The 22,923-nt window shown below is 40.2% G+C and overlaps 1 protein-coding gene across 2 annotated transcripts; it reads left to right on the plus strand.

Moving 5' to 3' along the window:
- Positions 1 to 448: 448 nt before the first annotated feature.
- Positions 449 to 21,978, plus strand: CA13 (carbonic anhydrase 13). 2 transcript variants are annotated; one of them, XM_042036370.1, is made up of 8 exons: positions 449 to 706; positions 7,720 to 7,917; positions 9,611 to 9,646; positions 11,632 to 11,750; positions 15,521 to 15,616; positions 16,710 to 16,772; positions 17,637 to 17,792; positions 19,905 to 21,978. In XM_042036370.1, the coding sequence occupies exons 1-8, from the start codon at positions 676 to 678 to the stop codon at positions 20,016 to 20,018; spliced, it is 813 nt and encodes a 270-aa protein (XP_041892304.1). In that variant the 5' UTR covers positions 449 to 675; the 3' UTR covers positions 20,019 to 21,978. The 2 variants fall into 2 exon arrangements, with proteins under 2 accessions (XP_041892304.1, XP_041892303.1); XM_042036369.1 differs by lacking the exon at positions 9,611 to 9,646 and having other exon boundaries at positions 590 to 706.
- The last annotated feature ends 945 nt before the right edge of the window (positions 21,979 to 22,923 follow it).

The following is a 22,923-nucleotide window of genomic DNA, read 5'->3' on the forward strand; positions in this document are numbered from 1 at the left end:
TGCCTCTCCCGCAGCTTCGCAGCCAGCTTTTGCAGCACGGGAAAGCTGAGAGCTCCTTGGCGCGCGCCCGCAGCCCAAACGCCGAGTCCCAAGCTCCACAAGCACGTGCCCACGGCAGCCCCCGGCACACGGGGCGCTTGGATAAAAGAATAAATTCCCAGGGGGTTGTGGGACACTCTTCTGCCTCACGGCCCCGCCTGGGAAAACGCGGAATCTTCCTGCAGCCGATTCCAAAGGGAATTGGGTTTACACCCCTAGGAGAAAAACGGGAGGGGATGCAACGGTGCGCACTTGGCTTTACTTTCGGGAGTGGCGGGGGTGACCCCAGGAATGGACACTCCCGACTTTCCCTGCCGCACAACTCGCGCTCTGGCGGGACAGGGGCTGCACCTTTCCTCTGTTGGAGCGGGCCCTTGAGAGGTGGCACTGCCTATCCCGGGCCGCCCCGACGGTGCTGGGGGTAGGCTGGGGAGAAGCTGGGCGGCGAAGGGTTTGGGGCAAGAACAGGCACGGACGGCTCGGGAGGCCGGAGCGCTGCAGGTGCCCTTATCAGCGCCCGAGGATCAGGGCGTCGCCGCCCGTCCCCTTCAAATCGGGCGCAGCCGCCTCTCCCGCCCCAGCCTGTCCTGTCCCATCCCATCCCGTCCTGTCCCGTCCCGGCAGGAGAGCAGAGCCATGCTGCACTGGGGATACGACGAGCACAACGGTAGGGAACGGCGGGCGCGGCTGGGGCCGCTGCGGCGCTTCCCGCGGGGCCGTCGGGGCGGCCAGCGGGGTCCCGCCGGGAGCACCCCCCGCGGCTGGCCTCGGCAGCTCCCTTGCCCTCGGGAGAGCTGGATGAGCTTAAATGCTTTGCAGCGTGAGAGCGAGCAGATTTTTGTCTCGGCATTCTGCAAGGCAGGCGGCTGAGAGAGGTGTCCGTGCGTGCGGCATCGCCTGCAGAGCCGGGCCGGGCTTGGCTCTGGGTCGGGTCTGTCGCATTCGCGGTTGGAATTTCGTTCTCTCGTTTAGCTGAACAGTTGCGTGCACGGATCGAGTAGACAGCCACACTGATCGGAACTGCTGTACCAGCAGTGCTTTTCTGATTCCAGCTGTGTTCTGCTTCTGTTACGTGGGAAATCCTAGTTACTTGACGGGGTTATTTAAATGTGTAACTATGCACCTAAGAGGAGATGCTTTTGGATTTTAGTTGTTCCGTGGTTTCCTTCATCTTGTCAGGCTTTGAAGTCCCAGGATGGGTTCATCAGCAGGCTTAAAGACTTTGCTCTGTTTTGCATTTTAAGTCATGCAAACGCTACTCCAGTGTGCAGACGGTCTCACAAGTCATGCAAGTAGAAATGAAAATGTTTTTGTAAATTGTAGGCTCAACTCTGATAAAACACATGGAATAACTTATATTGTCTGTACACAGAGAAATGCAACACCGTGACCGTAAAGGGAGACAGCTATATATTTGCATATATTATTGCCTATAAGAACGTGCTTTGTATATAGTATTACTTAGACTTTGGAACACAGTTTGCGCAAGTACTACCTTTCCTTCCTGGCCCTCTTGTTCCATCTTTTCTGGATGGATGTACTTTTCCTGAAAAACTGGGTGGTGGTGGATCACAGGGATGTGGCAATGATTGGGTGTGCTATCTGCTGTTGTGCAGTCTACCCTACCCCTCCCCTGAAGACGTAAATGGGTCTTGTTTTTCAAACTTTTTTCTCCATAGGTTTCCATGCTTTGACCTTCACCTGCACTGTCCAGATAAGAAGCCCACTTTCCCTCCCTTATCCTATCTCTTCATGTTTACTATTCTCAACTTCTAGAGAGGGGAGGCCACCAGAATTTCTATTGGGGTGGCCCTGGACCTGTCTTGAGGCCCCGTCTCTCCTATAAAACTCTGTTTACTGCCTGCTTGTTAATGTATTTGAGGTGAAGTTTGCCTTTCACTCCTTTCTTGGAGCTCCACAGCAGCTGTGGGGTGGATAGTTCCTCATCAGTCCATCCCCTTCACCACACCTTTTACAGGAGACTGAAGGAGGGAGGCACGGATTTTGAGCACTTCAGTGCTTTTCCCTAGCATTAGTTTTATTTTTCAGCTTTTTCTCTTTTAATGCAATTATTTTACTGATTTAGCCTGTTTTTATTGTTTGAGTGAGTAGTAGATGGAGGAAATTGCTCTGATTCTTGAAAAATTTTGTTGTCCTTCATGGGCCTGAAAATAGTTTTCCTGAAACTAAGATTATCTTTTACAACTGAGACAGAAATAAAGTGAAATTAAATCTGGTGCAGTTATATACTGTGGTTGACTGCCTGAAGAGTTGAAAAGACATCTGTGTTCACTCTGAGGTCTGCATTTGTTACTTGCAACAGTCACAACAGAAATCATTATGTGCATAAACTGTCAAATATTAAAACATACATGTCTGCATATATGGAATATCTATGTTTAAAGGCATGGGTTCGCTGTTATATACAGTATTAAAAGTTTTAGGGACTGACCCTGGCTGAACAGGAGAGAAAATAGACTGAAAGGCTTCATGGGTCAAGATAAGTATAGGGAGAGATCATGCACGAGTTTTTTTCGCAGGCAAAACAGACTCAGCTTGGGGAAATTAGTCTTATTTGTTGCTTATCAAATCAGAGTAGGGTAATGAGAAAATAAAGTAAAATATTTAAAACACCTTCCCTCCAACCCTCCCTTTATCCCAGGCCAAATTTCACTCCTGACTTTTCTCCATGTGCTCTCCTACAGCAGCTGCAGTCTGTTCACCACATGTTGTTTCTGCCTCTCCCTTCTCCTTGGTGGGAGGACTCCTCACACTCTGCCCCCGCTCCAGCGTGGGGTCCCTCCCATGGGAGACAGGCCTCCATGAAGTTCTCCAATGTGAGTCCTTCCCACAGGCTGCAGTTCTTCACAAACTGCTCCAGCATGGATTCCCCATGGGGCCCCAAGTCCTGCCAGCAAACTTGCTCCAGCTTGGGCTTCCCATGGGGTCCTGCCAGGAGCCTGCTCCAGTGTAGGCTGTTCATGAGGTCACAGCTTCAAGACACATCCACCTTCTCCAGTTGTCACCCTCCATGGGCGGCAGCTGGATCTCTGCTTTACAGGGGACCTCCATGGGCTGCAGGGCACAACTGCTTCATTCTGGTCTTCACCATGGTGCAGGGAATCTCTGCTCTGGCTCTTGGAGCATGTCCTCCCCCTCCTCTTGGTGTCTGCGAGCTGCTTCTCTCACATATTCTCACTCCTCTCTTTTGGCTGCTGTTGCACAGTAATTTTTTCCCCTTCTTAAATCTGTTATCCCAGAAGTGCTGCCACTGTTCCTGGTAGGCCCAGCCTTGTCCAGCAGTGGGTCCTGGAGCCTGCTGGCATTGGCCCCTATTGGACATGGGGGAAGCTTCAGCAGCTTCTCACAGAAGCCACACCTGCAGCCTCCCTACTACCAGTATCTTGTCACACAAACCTAATGCAGAAGTTCTCGGTTACTTTGATGCATGTGTTTCTGAAATGCATGGAGGCATTACTTTATTTCTATGAAAATATTTATTTTCATATTATTTAACTTTATTCATATAATAATATTTATTAACATAATATTATATATTATATTGATTAATATAATACTATATAATAGTATTTATTAATATTTAACTTTATATAATAATATTTATTTTCATATTATTTAACTTTATTTCCTATGAAAACCTTGGCCTTTGCTTTCTTGCTGCTTTTCTTACCTCACAGTTTTGATGTTCCTTATCTGTAGAGGCATAATACTGAAATCTTGAAAACTGGCTTCAGTGTGGCATCATGCATACTTTTCACTGCTGCTCAAGGTCCCTGTCAGGAGGGCAATGTTCTCACCCCTTCAGTCGTTTTTGGTTTACAGGGGAATCACTTCTGTTAATAGGCAAATCATAGAATGAATAAGGTTGGAAGGGACCACAGTGGAAAATCAATTGTCTTCAGTTTTCTATTTGTTTAATGAAATAGATGGAAATTATTTACATGAATTTTCTCTTACTGCAAAAATTTTCTCTTGATCTAGTTACTACTGTAATGCTGGGGCATTTTATAAATAAAAGGGATATTAATTTATAGAATCATAGAATCTTTTAGATTGCAAAAGACTTTTAAGATACTTCAGTCCAGCCATAATTTCTTATACATTTTTTCTTTCTGAGAATAATTACATCACTTCAATATCTGCATTAAAAAAAGTTGCTTAATTTTACCCATTATGAATTTTTAATTGCTTTTATTTGAGCTAATCTTACTGTAATCTAATATGCAACCAAATTACCTGCAAACATAACTTTATAAATTTAAGTACTCTGTGTTTGATAAACTGGGCAATGGATTCTCTTTAGAAATAAATGAGGATGTGATCCTGTCAAAGTCAGACTGTACTAAAATAATTAATTTTCTATATATAATTACAGGCTGTCAAAAAAAAAAAACCAAACCCCTTTTCACCTGTACATGCTCCATTCATGCATGTATAGAGGCTCACTGGAACTCAGCTGTATCCTGTAGTGTCTTCACTGGGCACTGTCTTCACTAGTGTCAAATTATCCTGTTGATGAAATTCGTAATCTTTAGCTTCAGCTGGATAAAAATGCAACACTGTGAGGTGCTGTAGTGAGTTCTATTTCCTGGCAAATTCCTAACTGCCTTCATTGTGAGATCTGTTTCATTAACTGGATGTGTGCATGCTGGTGAGTGGTATATGCAGTGATAGTCTGACCTAAAAGTGTCAGACAATTCATTGCCTTTGGTAATGCCGTGTCCAAAATAAAGGCATGAAATCTTCAGAGCAGATGGTTCAGGTTTTTGTCCTAAATCTCAGTCACAATGGCTTTGATTGTTAAGAGCTACTAGAAGATTGCCTCTAGCAACAGAACATTTTCCCAACAACAGGAGAGGATTTCATAACTTCAAAAATTGGTGTATTAATCACTTTCATTCAGTAATGAAAAAAATGAAGGGAGGTGAATCAATGAGTTATATTCCCTGGGTAGGTCTTAAAGTGCATATTTATAAAACTGAAGTGTGCAGTATTTTAATATGGAGGCATCTAACTCAGATCTGAATTCAGAAGAAATTTTCACCCTGGAGATCCCACTGGCTTAAATCTGATTGTATGGCATGCATTTGAGCATCTCTTTCAACAGTAATGACTTTTTTACAAGTCATACACAAAGTTTGTGTTGGGGTAGGGTTATGAAATGAGCTGAAGTTTCTTGATATTTTCCTGTATATTTTGAAAAGTCAGGTGTCTGCTAGTTTGTTTTTCTGGTAGATGTTCAATCCCCATAGCAAAACAGTGTTTTGGTCATCTGAGCCAAGAACAAGTGCAAAACCAGCAATAATGTCTTTTTAGAACTGAATATTATTGTTAAATATTAGCTAGTGACAGAATCACAGCCTTGGGTCCTCTTTTTGGCACCTTTGTATTGTTTCTGAGTGCAAGTCATCCATATTACTTAATTCAAATAACTATAGTTATTTCTGAGACAGAGCAATTGGACCAAGTAGTTAAGCACATAAATATATTTTTGCCTTTTCTCAGTTAAAGAATATTAGAGATACTAAAATTAAGTAGCAATAAGCTTTTTCTAAGCATTCCAAATCACAGTAGTAAGGTATAAATGATGGAGTGGTGTTTCTTACAAATAAAATTTTGCATTGCATCCCTAACTACAGGGTATTAGGATCTAAACACAATTAAAATTATATTCTAAACTGTATGTTATTAGAATATTGAATAGCTTTGATGACCATTTGTGAAGTGAGAAGAATTAAGTTTAAACAGTTTTATGTTTCAAACCAGTAAAATTTTTATCTTCTGCATTAGAATCTATTTCTTTATTGAGTTTATTTAGTGAAGTAATTAACAAAAGTACTTTTTACCAGATCAAGACTGAAGGCATTTGTTCTGAGGCTTAAGTCTTAGGCTGTTCTTTACAAGTTTTTCCCGCTTCTATTTTCCAGTGCTGCTCAGAGGAGAATAATTCTCTGCCCAGGTGCTGTGCAAGCTGTGGCCCCACGGCTCTGTGGGCGCTTCCATCCCTGATTTACTGCTGGGGTGCCTGGGTGCTTTTAGCACCCGTGAGTTTCTGAGCTATGTTCACTTCTATTGAAGTTGAGGAAAGAAAAATAGCTAACAGCTTTTGGTGTTTGATTATTAACCACTGCATCATAGGTTTTTATCTTTTTTTGTCATCATGTTTATTTAAGTGCTAAGCCATCCAGAAAAACCCAAACCCAATTTTTACACTGAGGTCAGTTGTCTTCAGTATAAGGAGTTAGTTATGAGGATTTCCAGTGATGCAGATTTTACAAGACCAGGTTGTGATGCTCATATTAAGTTTTTCTTATATCCAGTCTCTCTAAATTGATTTTTTATGCTTCTTACCAATTATAAGCCTGGAGGAAAAACAAGTGTTGTGCTCTCCTTAATACTGAAAGATCATTTGCCCTGCAGACTTTCACCTTTCTCTCCTTCCTTTCTTCTTTCCCCTTGCTTTCTCTTCCTTTCTATCCTAAACCTTATTTTCTGTCTTTACTTTGTAGAATATATTCCCCAGGCAACTTACTCATATTTTTCTTTACCCTCTTATCCAAATATGGCACATTAAGCAATAGCACATATATTCTTATTGTGAATCATTGGGAATGCTCTGATGTTTAGTAGGTAACAACAGATTACTCACACATCTTATCAATGAAGCTTTTCTTACTATTTTAGGATGTCATTTGCCGTTTTCTCATGTCCATATTATTGATTTATTAGCTTTTCAGCAGACATTTGGCTTAGTCTGCTTGGAGAGAGAAAGGTTGAGATGACTAGTATTGATTAACAGCTTCCATAGCCCTATAATTTCTACCTAAGTCTGGTGAATGGGGCTGCAGCTGTGTCTGGAAGATCTACTCTTATCTGCTGAAGGCAGTAGAAATACAAACCTCATGCAGGCACCGCTGTCCTGAGTGTTCCTGTTCTTTGATTTGTCAGTGCTACACTAGTGTGTGTAAGTGTGCCTGTGTGTATGGAGACTTCATGATTAGAGGGTGACAGTCTCTCTTTGTTGTGATAGCTGGTGGGCACAGTTGGTGGGCTGGGAGGACGTGATTGGAGGTGCAGCAGTGCTTAGGTTCCAGGCACTGCCATCAGGCTCCAGAAACCACTCAGCATTTCTTGATGTCACCAATCACCTTTTTTGACATCTCCCCATCTCATTCAGAGTGATCAGTAGAAGATGTGTTCTCAGGTCTTTTGCAGGAAATGACTAAGGCATAAAAAAATCCTTAATGCAGGGATTTGCACAGAAGAGAGGTAATTCTTAAAGGCATAATGAGACATATTAGGCAAAATGGCATGTCAAAAATTTATTGGGACATAGTGCCTGTTGGATACAGGATGCCTGATTAAATGAGCATTTGTTGTATTTGTCTTGTGCATAGCTGAGTCTTAACTGGGAATAATTAAGTATCTACATACTGCATGTGGCTTTGTTTAAAGGTACATGCAAGGTACAGGAACGGGTCCTGAGAGCTGCTGTTACAATATGATGCAGCAAAAGTAGCTGAATATTTTGATCTATGTTTTCTTGATACATCATTTTTGAATTTAAGAGATGCAGATGAGGACAATTCAAGCAGAGTTTTCTTTCATAAGAATGAGGGTGCTGTCAGCAATTTAGATTTCTCTTCCAATGCATTGCAGGGCCTGCCCACTGGAAGGAGGTTTTTCCTGTTGCTAATGGAGACCGTCAGTCACCCATCGACATCAAAACTGAGGAAACCAAGTATGATCCCTCCCTCCGTCCTCTAAATCCCAGTTATGATCCAGCTTCTGCTAAAATCATCCTTAACAACGGGCACTCCACCAGTGTGGAGTTTGATGACACCGTCAACAAATCAGGTTTGTTCCTTTACTGTTGCACTGTGACTTCCTCCACCGGCTCCTAAATAGAGTGCCTACCACCTGGGCACATCTCACTACTGGGTATGAACTCCTTATAAACAGTAAGGCTTTGCTTCTCTGGATGAGAGATTCCTTTTTCCCCTGTCTTTCAGCACAATACAGTATCGGAACCTACTTGGACACAAGTTCAAGGTTGTGTTTCTCAGAAAGTGCTGGGATTCCCTACTCATAGGAGTGGTTTGATCCAGCTGGATAGTGCCATCCCCCTGTTGGAACACTGTTGTGTACAATTTTTCAAATGCTGCTCTCTCTCACTGCAGATGAATCCTTTATGTCTCATTACAGGTTCATTCCAACTGAATCGCTCAAATCTCTTATCTGAATTTAGCTGCAGGTTTGGTTATATGTTTTTCCCCTTTTTACAACCTATACTCAGACTTCTTGTGTCAAGTAAGAGCCAATACAGAACAAATGAAATAGATCCCAATTAATCCCTTGTCTTCTTTGAAAAGTATTATTGCCCCAGTCTTTTCCAGGAGTATGTAGCTTCCGTTTTTGCAAACAATAATTCTTATTTAGAAGTTCTCTGGTGTATCATAGTCTTTGTGATATTAGTGCCTTCCTCTTTAAAACCTACTCTTGGATTTTGGGCAAGCCAGCATGCCTCCCCTTGAAGCTGTAGGAGTGCAGAATCTTCAAGAAATAAAATCATTTTGTGGCTGTGTGAGGCTTAGCTGAGGATCCAAGACCATATGATGCTTTCACAGGGGTCAAAGCCAGAGAGGGACCAATTTTTGATGACCCCGTCCATTAGTCTTGAGGCCTTATTAGCTCATAGAGACATAGATGGAGACACCATCATGTTTTTGTTTCCTGAACAGTCTTAGTTTCAAATTTTCTGTCAACATTGGATGTTGCCTGAAAGCCACCAGCTGACCATCAATGATCAGTCTGACCTTGTGTCAGATGCCACGGAACTTCCCAGAATTAATCTCTGCTTCGAGCCTAGTAGACGCTGGTGAACTAAAGCACATCTCTTAGAAAAATATACAGTCTTGATTTCAAATTTTCCAGCGATGATGAACCTACCACAGCCTTTGGTAAGTTGTTCTAACTGTTAATTACCCTCACAGTTTAAAAAAAAAAAGGTAATGAATGTGAATACACCAAGAACCTCTTCCACTCTCTTAACTCCATCCATTAAGTGACAGGGCCTGACACACAGTGTTTCTCTAGGCTTCCCCTGGTACCAAAGCTATGGTAATGTGATCCTCCTCTTACTGCTTTCCTCAGGCCGCATCTCCAAGGATTTAGTTCATATCATGGCAAAGCACTGACAGACACTGATCAGATAATTAAAAGATGGAATCCCCAGTCTCCTTCAGTAGACTCCATGTCTTCTATGTGTGGACCAGATTGTTCAGTCCACAACCATAAACTGAGTAATTCACTATTTTCCCTAATATTTGTCACTGACAAGCTTTATCAGTAATGTTTTTGTTTTCTTTCAGGTCATTGCTCAAAAAATACTGAATTTTCTAGGGCTTTTGGGGCACCCCTGTGAAGTAAGAACTCCTGCCATGTGTTGGTTTCATGAAAAAAAATCAAATTAATTGGTACTAAATACATTAGCATCTTCTAATGCATTATTAACTGACTTCCACATGAACTATTTCTTCACTTTGGTCAGCATTGGAACTGGGCTGTCAAGTCTATAACTGTTTGTGTAAGTCTGTTTATGCTCTTTGGTACCACATTAGCACCACTCTTTGAAACTGTTCTATTGATCTTCTTCCAGCATTTTTCAAAATTTGAGATACTGATACTTGCCTTAAAAACTTCTCACTACCCTCTTCCTTAAGTACTGCTGGAATGAAAGGGTTTTACCATCACTGTGTGCTGTGGCACAAATATACCAACAGGCCATTTTCCACACTTTTCAGCAGAAGTATTTCGTGCTGGTGCATTTCTACATAATAGTTTTTCCTCAGCCAGTTAGAACAGTGATCATTACATGTTTCTAGGATCATTTGTCTCCAAGTTTACAGTCCTTAAAGCAACGAATTTAAAAGTGCCACTGCCCCATCTCCTCTGTTGGCTAAGTTTATAGGCTGTGTAAATGTATGGTTTTGAATTGAAGCTTTAAGGAAAATAAATATTTTTCCCCACAGAATAAACAGTCCCAGTTTCTTTTCATTATCCAAGCTACTTGTGTTAGCAAGCAAATAGGCAACTTAAAAATTCTTCTTTCATCTTTATTTGGTGTATTTTGTTCCTAAGAAAGTTTAGGTTTTGGACTAAACCTAAAAGAGAGAAAAAATTGCTATTGTCCTCCCTACTGCTCTTAATTTAAAAAACATCTGGTTAAATCTCCCATCATTTTCCCTTGAAATTTCTATAATGAGCCAGTAAACTATTCCAGACTGATTCCCAAATGCTCAGAGGACATATGGAGCTGGGAGAGTGGAGTGATTGGTTTTGCCATGAATAAGGAATCTTTCTGAGTGTAATTCACATTCAAGTCTCTGTGAAGAGATATTTTGATTCTAAGTCTGACAAGAAAATTACAAGCACTTGCAAAAGCAAAATAATGAAAAGCCCACCCATATGCATGTTAATTTGAATAGAATTAGAACAGAATAGAAATAGAACAGAACAGACTAGAATAGAATAGAGTAGACTCCTTCAGTTGGAAGGGACCTGCAACGATCATCTTGTCCAACTTCCTGAGCAATTCAGGGCTAACAAAAAGTTAAAGCATGTTGTTAAGGGCATTGTCCAAATGCCTCTTAAACTCTGATAAGCCTGGGGCTTTGACAGCCTCTCTAGGAAACTGGCTCCAGTGTTTGACCACCATCATGGTAAAGAAATGCTTCCAAGCATCCACTTTAAATCTTCCCTGGCGGAGCTTTGAGCTTTGAGTTTGACACGAGTCCTGTCACTGGATACTTGGGAGAAGAGATCAGCAGCTCCCTCTCTGCTTCCCCTCCTCAGAAGTTGTATAGAGCAGTGAGGACACCCCTCAGCCTCCTTTTTTTTCCAAACTAGATAAACCCAAATACTTAGCTGCTCCTCATAGGACATGCCTTCCAGCCCTGGCTAATTGTCAGTAATGTTGCAGTTGTACGTTGCATAGGTAGCATTGGCTTAATTTTATTTATGTTAGTATAAGCTGCTTTTCCTCAGACTTCAATCTGATATAACTGGATCCAGTTGCAAATGAAGGAAAGAGCCCTGAAAATTTGTTAAGGTCCACCTATTTTCCTCCAGATTTCAAAGAGGAAAAGAAATTCTGCTGACATTACATTTTTATGATCCTGCTCATTATTCATAAAACCTGTATTTTGAGCTTAATTTTTTAGTGATTCTTTTGAATATAATCAAGAGAGGAAACTCTTGAATATTGCAAAATAAAAGTATTTCCCCATTTTCTGAGAAATATCCAACCCATTGCAAGACAACCTTGACAAGAACAGCATACCCTTTAGTGGGCCATAACCCACTAATCTGCTCATAAATACAATTTTCATAGTCATATCCTTGACAGGTGAGGGTTTCTATAGTACTTCCAAGAAATGGGAAGCCTTCTGAGACAGCTTATGAGCAGGAGCAGAGGACTGTCTGAAGACTGAAGTCTGATGTGAGGTTAGAGGATGTGTGTAGAGACTCCCGTTCTCTCGGTGAAGCCTTTTCCTCTGCTTGGGTTTCCAGTGCTGACTGGGGGGCCACTCAGCGGGACCTACAGGCTGCGCCAGATTCACTTCCACTGGGGATCCAATGACGAAGCCGGCTCTGAGCACACAGTGGACGGGATGAAGTATGCAGCAGAGGTAAGGCTTTGCATGGAGTCATCTGTACCTCTAAGCTTGTGACTAGTTTTCCATTGCAAAAATAATGTTGCCCCTCCTCTTCCTGCTTTTCATCTTCCCCTCATTTTATCAAAAAGACAAGCAGTCTTCCTGAAGTGTTGCATGTTTGGTCCTTTCTCAAAGGAGAACCTCTTTGAAAGCTTTGGAGAGGATTAGAAAAGGAGTACAGAAGACAAGAGCTTGATAAGAGCAAGACTTAATGTTCAAGAGTTATTTTAAACTTTGTCTTTCATTGTTTCTTCCTTGGAGAACATTTTCAAAGTCCTCTTCAGTGACAAACCACAGAATTACTGGGTTTGGGGCCTGTGTAGTGTAAAGTTTACGCAAGACTTAGGAATGATGCATTTTGTGGTGCACTTAGCAATGTGGTGGTTATAACTTTGAGAACCACGCTTTAATATCTGTGAGATGCCTGCTGTCTGTGGGGTACTGTGTTTCAGTGGAGGTGGTGTGCCACAGGGAGAAGTACACCATCTGCTCTGGCATGGAGCATTCACTCCTGCTCTATCTCCTTTGGTACATTTGAGTAATCTGCAGGAAAAAGTACTCAGTACAAGATTCCTCTTTACAAATGGAAGTAACATGGAATATTTTGATGAGATTGAGATCTTTAAAAACAGATGATACAGACAGTGTCAGGATTTTCTGGGGTTAAAAAGAAGTAAAAAGTGTAAAAATAAGTGGACAAATAAAAGGCATAATACTACAGAAGAAAAAGATGTAATGTGTGCACTGTGATGTGATCAGATTTTACTGGAAATGCTATAAGAGATACTGGTCAGGAAAAAAAAGATCAGTTTTCTAACACTAATGGGGAAAAGTGACATTTGCAGTGTTTAAAGGCTTATGTTTTCCACAGGAACCAGGTGAGATGGAATATAAAGAATTAATAAAGGTGCTTTAAAACCATTAAGTACCAAACCCAAATTTCTAGCTGAGAAAATATGTATGTTTCCCATCTAAGAAACCAAATGGAAGGAGAAAATATCTCTGAATTTCTAGCCAGTCTAAAAGCCTTTCTGTTACCTGTTGGTTGGGTAACCCTCCACAAGAAGCTCTCTAGATGTCACTTTGGCTTTGGGATAAGAAACTCAGAATTAAAACCAAGGCTTCTGAATATTGTTCACAAAAAAGAAAATACCTGAGAAGGAGACATGAAGATGGTTTCAGTGCTCACCTTTTTAAGGAAGATGTGCAAGATTTCAAGGAAAAGCATTAACTGAATTGAAGAAAGAATTAATGCACAGGTAAAGAAGACTGCAAGGTTTGGCCCCTAAGCCCACCGGGAAGCAGAAGGGATCCATGGCTCCATTCTTTGTGACAACATACGATCTGGTCAAGGTCTCTTCACAAGCTGCAGTGACAGAGCGGTGATAAGACGGGATATATTCCTTAAAGAGAAGTCTCAAGCCACTGAGAACGGGTCTGTACCCAAAAGTGTTTCACGCTCTGTTTGTTTGGGGGTTTTGTTTTTGGGAGGGTTACCTTGTTGGGGATTTTTGGCAAAGCTATGAGGGAGTGGGCTTTTAGTAGCTGTGGGAATTTTCCTTTTTGTTCTATGTTGGGTTGTTTTTTGGTGTTTTTTTTTTTCTTTCAAATCCACAATAAAAGTAATTTCTGACTGAGAGTATCTGTTTCCTTTTTGTGTATGTAAAAATGTAATTGTTTAAAAGTTGTTCAGTATAGGTTCTGTGAACTTATAATAGTGAGAGGTGCAGACACTATGAGCTCCAGGATATTAATGCACTTGAGGAAGGTTTAGTGGACTATGTTCTCTGAGGAGGTATACTTACAGCTTTTTACCAGCTAGGCTAGTAGTTCAATGCCTTAGAAAGCCTCGGGCAGCCTAGAGAGGTAGCATGGGCAATCCAGCATTTCAGTAGCTCTAAAAGTGGTAAAATGGTAGCTGCAAATCTAATACCACCAGCAGAAGCAAAGAGGGAGAAATATAGCTCCCAGGTTGCCTAATTTCCCACAATTAGAAGCTTTCAAAAAGAAACAGAAGCACACAGATGTTCGAAGAAAGAGTTGCAAAGCCAAAAGAGGGCGGGCCCCCCTTGGTCCTTTCTTTTATTCGGAGAAGGGAAAAGGGGAGGACTGGGGGCGGACCTGGGGTGACCGGCCAGTCAGACACTGCTAAAGAGTCTGAGTTACATTTGGTTTTGTCCGAGCTTGGAACAAAGGGGTTCAGAGCACATGACAGAGGCAAGTGTCTTGGGGAGGGGAAGCTCAGAACAGGCAGCAACAGTTCTCCTGGTTTAGTTTATAATATTCATAGCAACTTTCCTTCAAGGATTTCTAAAGCTGTGAGCCAGCATGTGTGTCATTGTGTCTGTATGTGTATTATTACTGACTACAGTGGGATTCCTTACTTGCTGGAAGTAATGTTTCAGCACTTTAGAGCCCAAATGCTTAACAAACATTGGTATCAAGTAAGACCAAGTAAGAGTTCCATTTTAGAGATATGGAAAATTGAAACTCATAGAGGTTAAGCAAGGATTGATACTTAGAACAAAAATCTTCGTACTCTTAGATGCCTATTTCAACCATGCAGCTATGTTGCTTCACATAGAAATCCTTTAAAACAAGTTTCAGCTTTCCTAAATTGTTCTTACTTTACTTGTCTTGTAGGTGCTGTATTCCAAAAGGAAGCCTTTTTTTAATGGGTTCATTCCAGTTTAAGTCATTCAATGGAGTTGCTTTTCAGCGTTCTTAAAGTTCAACATCTGAAAAGATGGTCACCAATTTTAGAAAAGCCAATCTCATGCCCTGCTCCTGAGCATCTTTATCTAAAAACTGTGTGTAATAAGATTTACTAATCCATTGAGGATTTGTGAAAGTAATTTATGTTTGTGAAGTACTTAGACTTAAGTGCTGTGTGAGTGTGCTCTCTCCAGTTTGGCAGTCAGACGACTGCTCAAGGCTGGGACATCCTGGCACTTCCTAGGAAGGACCTCCCATCATGAAGTGTGGTCAGGAATTAGGAAATCTGGTTTAGCAGGAGGGACTTAGGTGGCATGGAAGTAGGCATCACAGGCTTTTCCCACCTGTCTGGGTAGTGTCTTTAATCTTCTTAAGTAAATATGACAGGACACTTCCAGAATAATGCATGTTGGAAATGCAAATGCTCAAACCTGAGATAATCAAGCTGCTTGTAAGGGCGTCACTACTGGTAGTCATAGAAAATAGCATTTGAAAAGTGTCAAAAATGAAATGCTGACGTTCCCTTGAGCTAAACAAGGGAAAAAGGGTCAGTGCGAGTTTAATGTGTATTTGCCTGTTTTCTAGCTATTTATGTAGATGATTAATGTTGCTGAAAGCTTGATTAAAGAAAAAGAAGAGTAAAATACTAATGACATCCTCATTAATTTCAATCACTTTTTAAAATCAGCTGTAGTAAAAATGGATTTAAAACCTCTAGTTATATAACCATTGGCTTTTTTTGTCTTAACATCTCAGTTCAAAATCTGGGAACCCAACAGCAATTTGACAGGCACTGTGGTGTGCCGATTGCTGCTGAATTTTTAATAATCCCAGCCACTGGAAATGCCTTTGCCATTTGTGTGAACTACGTATTTACTGATTTCATGAAATATCTGCATTTGGAATACTGAATGGTTCTGCATACAAAAGAGTGAAGTAGAGTATCAAACACAGTAAAGTTGTAATATTCATTTGCCACTGCTTGAGTTCAGCGAGAGTTGATGCTGTCTGTGTATCTTGATTTTCAGCTTCATGTGGTCCATTGGAATGCAGAGAAGTATTCCAGTTTTGTTGAGGCAGCTTCTCAGTCAGATGGATTAGCAGTCATGGCTGTATTTCTGAAGGTAAGATGAGAATGTTTTAGCCCTTGTAGTAAATCTGCCTTATAAGCCCAAAGAGATAATGGTGATAGTTGGTGTAATTATTGGTACTTGTTTTATACTTATTTCCTTCATAGTGTTTAGCTGCCAATGTAGGAAGCTGTGCTTCCTTTGAGAATACAAATACCAGATTAATAGATTATTCAAGGCAGTCAAACTCTTCAGTTTGCCTAGTCTGCACACCCATACACCATTAGATGTGGAACTTAATTCAGCTGCCCCTATTTGGATCCCAGTAACTTGTTCTTGACTAGCAGGTTCCTTTAAAGGGACAACTTGATTTAAATGTTTCTTTAATGGCTTGTTTCTGAGCTGGTAGTTTCTTCTAGAAAATAATAATAATTTAAAAATGCAAAACCATAGACTGGAGAATTTCCTAATAGTTATTTTATACCTTTTTGCCTTTTCTACCTATTCTAAGATTAAATTCATGCAACAGCTTCACTGACTTCTGTTTGAAGAAGCAGATGGGGAATTCAGACAATCTATGGCAAAAGATAGGGCTTTGGTCAATTCTGTGTTTTCTGGTGGCTGACACAGCTTCCTGAGCCGTTCCATGCAGCAGTTGCAGAGAACTGCTTTGGCAGTTCAGTAATTCTGTCTTTCCAGTTTGCATTACAATGACTCAAGGGAAGTATCACTGGATTTCTTAGCACACAAATTCTGTTTGGAATGTTCTTATGTAAAAACAGTGTTTTCAGTGTTATAAGCAATTTAAATTTCTGTTGTTAGTCTGTAACTTTCAATATCCGACATATTAAAACCTGAAAAATAAATGGTTTCTGTTCCCCTGTAGTGAAAAGTTTGTAATTCTTTTGTGGCTGAAATAATTACTATGAGTAGCCAGAATACTATCAGCAAGGGAGTGGATCTTTTTTATGACCAGTATTACTTCTAAGGACCAGCTAGTTGCAGGCTTGTACTCACAAAATGCAACAGACCTTACAGTCACTTCAGTACAGTTATATAAAGCAGTTTCATTATGCATTTGCTTTTTATTAATTTTTGTTGCTTTTCTCTGGAGCTCCAACGTTTCTTTGTTCTTTGGTGTTAATAGATTGGTGAATGCAACCCTCAACTGAAGAAGATTACTGACCGCTTGGACACCATCAGAGTCAAGGTGAACAAGTGCTTCTGAAAGAATACTAATAGTTGTGATTGCTTTTGTTGGGGTTTTTCATTTTAGATAGGGTTTTTTATTTCTTGAAATCTGGCTGCTGCTCCCTGCACCTTCATGTTTCCTAATCCCTAGCAATTTATATCTGATTTGACACAGTTTATGTGTATTCTGTTTAGGTTGAAAACTAAATAGACAAAACATATTTTTACACAGTAAAAGATCAGAGGAAAAGGCTAATTCCTCACAGAACCCAGTCTCTGATAAATATGTTGCTATGAGGATAGTAACAGGGGAAAAACATACTTTATGGAAGGTTGTAAAAAAGATGAGGGAAAGACTTCCTCTCCTGTTTTGCTGAGGTACAGAGTGAGAAATAACCTATTGTTTGTGTGAGAGAAATCAGCCAGACTCTCAACATGATGTTTCAGTCAGACAGCTGTGGCCTGGTATAAGGTACAGGGAGAAGCAGTAGTAGCTCCTGGGAGGAGTGAGTGGGGAGGGAAGCAAGTGGCAGTAACCTGTGGGGTTACTCTGCCAGCCCCACAGAGACCACCTCAAAAGTCTAACACCTTCTCTCCTCTCCCCACAACTTCCATCTCATGGTCATGTGTAACTCTGGGGAGCCTGTGCTATCATGACACCTTTGATGGTGTCCTGCTGGCATCAAGGAAAGCCACAGCAAAGCTGTCACCGAGGTAAGACCTCATCAGAAGGGCACTGATGAGGACCTCCTGTCATCACCCAAGATGCTCCCAGCCCACCTGATAGTGGAACAAGCTCTATCTCCTTTGGCGTGATTTACCTTGGCCTCTTGCTTTTAAATAATATTGCCCTGGTATTTCTTTTTCTTTTATTTCTTTCCAGGGGAAAAAAGCACTATTCACAAACTTTGATCCCAGCTGTCTGCTTCCCAAGTCCCTGGACTACTGGACTTACTTTGGCTCTCTCACTGTTCCACCTCTTCTTGAGAGTGTCATCTGGATTGTTCTGAGAGAGCCCATAAGTGTTTGTTCTGAACAGGTATTTTTGGATTTTTGACTGCTATAGAAATTGCTTTTGTAAAACTTGAAATTGTAAATGCCACCCAAAATTACATTTTCTTTTGCGGGCCTTGGCACTGCAGACCTTATAAGATTTTCAAAAGGGAAAATTTGTATATCAAATTTATTCTGACTTCTTGTTGCCTTTCTTGCTGTAACAGCTATTTATTGTTAATTTTTAAAAATAATCTGCATACTGTAAAAATTAATAATCAAAAATAACCCACGGGAAACTTAAAGAAAAAAAGAATTGTGTTGACACTTAGAAATTCTGGAATTCCAGTTGATTTAATTATTTGCATATCCTGCTCAAACCTCATCTTTGGCATTTTTATCTGGCAGACAAGTAGTAAATTTTTTCTTGCATTCCAAATACATAAAACTTGATGAATTTACTAGAATTGTGAAAAGTGAATACAATTGTAATAAGCTGGGGTTATGCTAGGCTGTTTTAGGAAAGCTGTGATACTACATAAAAGAGTCTACTTACATTCTTGTTAATGCTGCATGCTGTACCTTAACTTGGCAACAGTGACACCCAGCGGGCTAATCCTCTCAGGTGTAAGTAAAATTTTTCTGAGTAGAGACCACATACTCAGCAGAAATGGTGACTTCGGTCTTTGCTCAAAATGTTAAGACAGTTCCCTGAATGGGTTGCTTGTTAGGAAACCTCAAATTCTGTTTTTAACTGAAATTATTTATTTGCTTAATGAGTGTATTTTTCTCTTCTGTATCTCTTCACTCCCCTCAGTCTGGCTTTGTAAGGCTCGCTGCAATATGTATGGATGTAGGATTGAAAACTTGTGTTAAGGTATCCACTTTCCAAAGACAAGCCATTGTTCAGGTTAAAAGCTTACTATTTAGGCAAATCAATAATTAATACATTCTAAAATGTGAAGTGCTGTATACAAACAGCCACGTGTAACAGGTTCAGAGGACATGGTGTGGGAAAGTGTCAAGTATAGTGATCCTTTATTAGTCATTTTTCATAGACTTTAGCTAATATTATGTATTAAAGTAGAAATATGCTATATTCTTCTCAATATAAACATGCATGCAGCCAAAGTGTTTGTTGCCAGTAATGTCTGCTGTTGTGATTGATCAGTCAGCACTGTGACTGATACTATTCTACCATTTAATTTTATTCATCGAGTTTGCGTTTCTGTAGGGCTTTAGAGTTTACTACAGACTTCTTGTTGCACTTTTCAGGTTGAAAGGAATTAAAAATAGCTTTTAAGTTTTTAGAAACTTACAAGGAGCCTGAATTACAAATGTTAGCTTTAGAATGGGGTGAAGCAAGATAGCATTGATGTTTTTTGCTCTTAATGTCATTATGGCGCAATGTGCCATACAATTAAATGCTCTATTGTAATGGAATGCTTTCTGTGCTGCGCTACCTGTGGTAACCTAGGAGGGAAGTAAGGTGATATAGAGAAATAGTAACTATTGGAAATATTAGATATTAAACAAAATTCTATACTTAGGTCAGAAATCAGGCTCAGATTTCCCAAGGTTTAGATATGGAACTCTGATAGGTGTTTCTGATGAGATCAGCATATGCTGAGTTATGCTTGTCCTGTGTCTTCATGAGGGAAGAATTTGGGATCTCTCCTGGTTTGAGTAAGTGCTAGTTGCAGAAGCTTTCTTTAGTGCCACACCTGCAATTCCAGGTTAATTCTGAATATACTCTGTGGACAAGGAAACATACATAGAATGTTTTTATGGTAAGAAACATAATCTTAATTTTTTGGCAAAAAGCATTTCAGAATCTCCAAACTATGAAATCCAACTAAAAATTATAACACCCCCTAGTATAAATCAAGTTATGGAAGACAAAATGTGAATAAAGGAAACAGGTAATCCTTATGCACAGTTTTGTGTTGACGTGTACTTTGGGATATTTCCTCAGTAGTCAACCTTTTTGATTTACAAGGATAGAAATGGTGAAATTGCCATTGCCCTCATGACTTAATACAATACAGTTCTGTTCTTTCAGGTGGGGAAAAAAGTGACAAGTGTCTTTAATATTTACAAGTTTTTTCATATTTACAAGAGGGTTTTCTGCTGAACATTATGTCTCTTTTGGTTACAGCTGGCCAAATTCCGCAGCCTCCTGAGCACTGCTGAAGACGAGGTCGCCTGCTGCTTGCTGAGAAACTTCCGGCCTCCCCAGCCTCTAAGAGGACGAGAAGTCAGAAGAAATTAAAGGAGTAAAGCCAGTAGCCTCCCTCTGAAACCAAAGGCTGAATTAATTTTATTAGTTAGTATACTTTGTGATTTTTAATTTTTTTTTTGTGAGATGTTTAAACGAATAGGTGGTATTTTATTAGTGGTTTCCATGCAGTTATTTCTCACAGACAAGTATGTCTGGAGTTGTCACAGGTTCATCAATGTTAACAGGTCTGACTGGGTTTGAGTGCATTGGCTTGGCAGCACTGAGCCATCAGCATTGCATGCACAGAGGTCATTGCTCATCATAAGGGTCAAATGTGGTGAAGGAGTTTCCCAGATTTTGCCACCAAATTACTGAACAGGATCCCTGGTATTATTGACAGTATAGGATGTTCTGGGATTATTCTTCTAGTCTCTAACATAACTTTTAGCTTCTATATGAACCTCACACTGCAGTTCCCAAGGAAAAAATATGTCAAGGATGATGTAATGTCATTGCTGACTTCTGCAATACCGTGCTTACTTTCCTACAAAAAGCAGTAATGACTAACAGCATTTAAGTAAAACAGATATTTATATGATCCTGTTATTCTGGCTGCTTCATAGCAGTAATCATGTACTGATGGTTTTTTTTTTTAAAGCTAATAGTAAGGATTTTGTATACTGCAAGATCATGTCAGGTGGATTAGGTATTCCTGAATTTCACAATGTGACAACATGAAATTGTCCTGAAACCTGAAACTGCAAGGTGGAAAGGCATAGAGGGAGCTGTTTGTGCCTTAATCCAGTTTGTTGTATTTGGTAAAAAAGAAGGGACTATTACAGTATATCTGTGTAACATCAGACTTTTGCCACTTAAAATCAAGAGGCAGGGGTAGCTGTTGTTCCAGACTGTTGCATGCTGCAGTGCAAACCACATGCTGCTTACCTCTCATCTTGCTGTGGAGGACAGCACTACTCAGGTATAGAATGTCTCAAGGTACTGGCTGATGTTCTGTTGTCATAGTTGAACTTCAGTGGTTGCACTTATATTCCAAGACCAAAGAGAATAGTCAGAGTGAGCCAAAGAAATCAGAATCAAGTAAACATCTAATAAAAAGCTCAGCCCTCAATAGCAGTGTGTTGAACCATTTGTCTATATGAGTTGACTTGAGCCTCTGTTTCTCTAGGAGCTTTTGTTATCTGAATGTAATTGGGGTTTTTTACACCAAATATTTTTATTAATGAACTTGCCATAGGATGTAGCTTAGGATAGAATTAGATTTACTCTCAAACTGTGAGAAGTACATAGTGAAATCCAGTGATACCTGAAAGAGGCAGCTAGAGGTTTTACTGGCAGCAGCTAACACCATTCTCTGTAGTGCTTCTGCCAAATTCATCTTCCATGACTGCTCTCCTTGAATTCATTTTTTTTTTTTAATAAGTTTTATATGCTCTGTCTTTTACCTCAATGGGTCATTTGATTTTAGATGAACAAACATGAGGGAAATCACAATCAGGATTCACTTTTTATGCTGTTTTAGAAAAATAAATTAGACATAGAGATATAGGTATTTTATCTTAGTTTAAGGTAGATGGACTTTTTTGTTTTCCCCTCCCCAGAATATAGCTATTATATCCTGCAAGGCTTCCCAATGCGTTTTGAATATTTTCTGAAGAAAAGAACACAAACAGACTATTGGATAAATAAAAAGTGTTTAGCAGCACTAAAAAGAAAAGAGGGAGTGTGTTGTATGTTTTCACAGCCGTTTTTTAGACCTAGGATTGGATCTTGTATGTTTCCCTGTTATGTGAGTAGCTACAGAATGTGAAAAAAATGTTTACAAATTGCAGGAAGGATACAAAGTTTGTTTGCCTCAGAAGAGAAAGGAATAAGGCTACTGCTTCATATTGTAAACAGAAGTGTTATGTACTTTTTACTTATTGTAAACAGTGGAGTTGATCCAATGCTTTTATATTTATAAGGATTTTATCAAAATAAAAAATTGATTTTATGAATGTGTCTTGTATTTTCTATTGAAGAGCTTAAAGTTTTACAGAGAAGGCTTTATTTTTAAAATTAGCACCTGCAGCTTTAGGTTTGGAAAAAATTGTCACCTATTATTTGAAGTCTGTCTTTGGGCAGTATAGTATTAGGTATGTCTTTATGTTCCAAATAAAATGTTTTTGGCAGTGGTAAGACATGCAGTCAATTCTGCAAGTTCCTCATAGTGCATTTTTGAACTACTGACTATTTTTATAGTTATGCTAATAAGCTTTAGAAAAAGTCATCATTCAGAGTAATTCCCCTTATGTGGAGATGCCATGTTCATGTTACATTGGCCTAGCTCAAAGTTAGTGGTGGCATCTGAAAAAGACTAGAAATGCTCGGTTGCCTGAAATCATTTGGGAGCAGCTTCTCAGGATATTCATCCCCTGCAATTGTAAAGTGAGAATATGGACACTGTCTCAGCTCTGAGCACTTGGTTGCACCCTCAGTCACCAATTTCCTCTATGCCCAAGATACACTGAATCTCTAACAAAAGTGCTCCCAGACAATCTTATCTCAAGTGTGAACTCCATGTTGTACCCTACAGCAAAAAAGGCTGAAATATGTCATCACCCCCCAGCCCCCCTGCAGCCACAAGTCCCTTTGATCAACTCTGAACCCTCTGACACACTTGGAGCCTTTATATTAAGAAGAATGAAATGCTCAGTGACCAAAACATAGAGTGTATTTGCTGAAAATAGTAGCTGTCAAGAACTGTGAACTGCTGGATGGTTGATCACCCACAAACTTATTCTCAGAATTAAATAAACCACAGTAGAGCCCTTGGGTCAGCTCTGCTGTTTTTGGCACAGGAGGGAAGTGGTGTGCTCTGCCATGCTTATAGCATTTGCCAGTCATCTCGTGATGTTTTTAATGTTGCATGTGTTCAACATTAGCTGGGAATTTTCTT

This window comes from Corvus kubaryi, unplaced genomic scaffold (genome assembly GCF_017639235.1).
Source record: "Corvus kubaryi isolate FWS band 111438036 unplaced genomic scaffold, C.kubaryi_AGA036_p1.0 37385, whole genome shotgun sequence".
Classification (NCBI taxonomy): domain Eukaryota; kingdom Metazoa; phylum Chordata; class Aves; order Passeriformes; family Corvidae; genus Corvus; species Corvus kubaryi.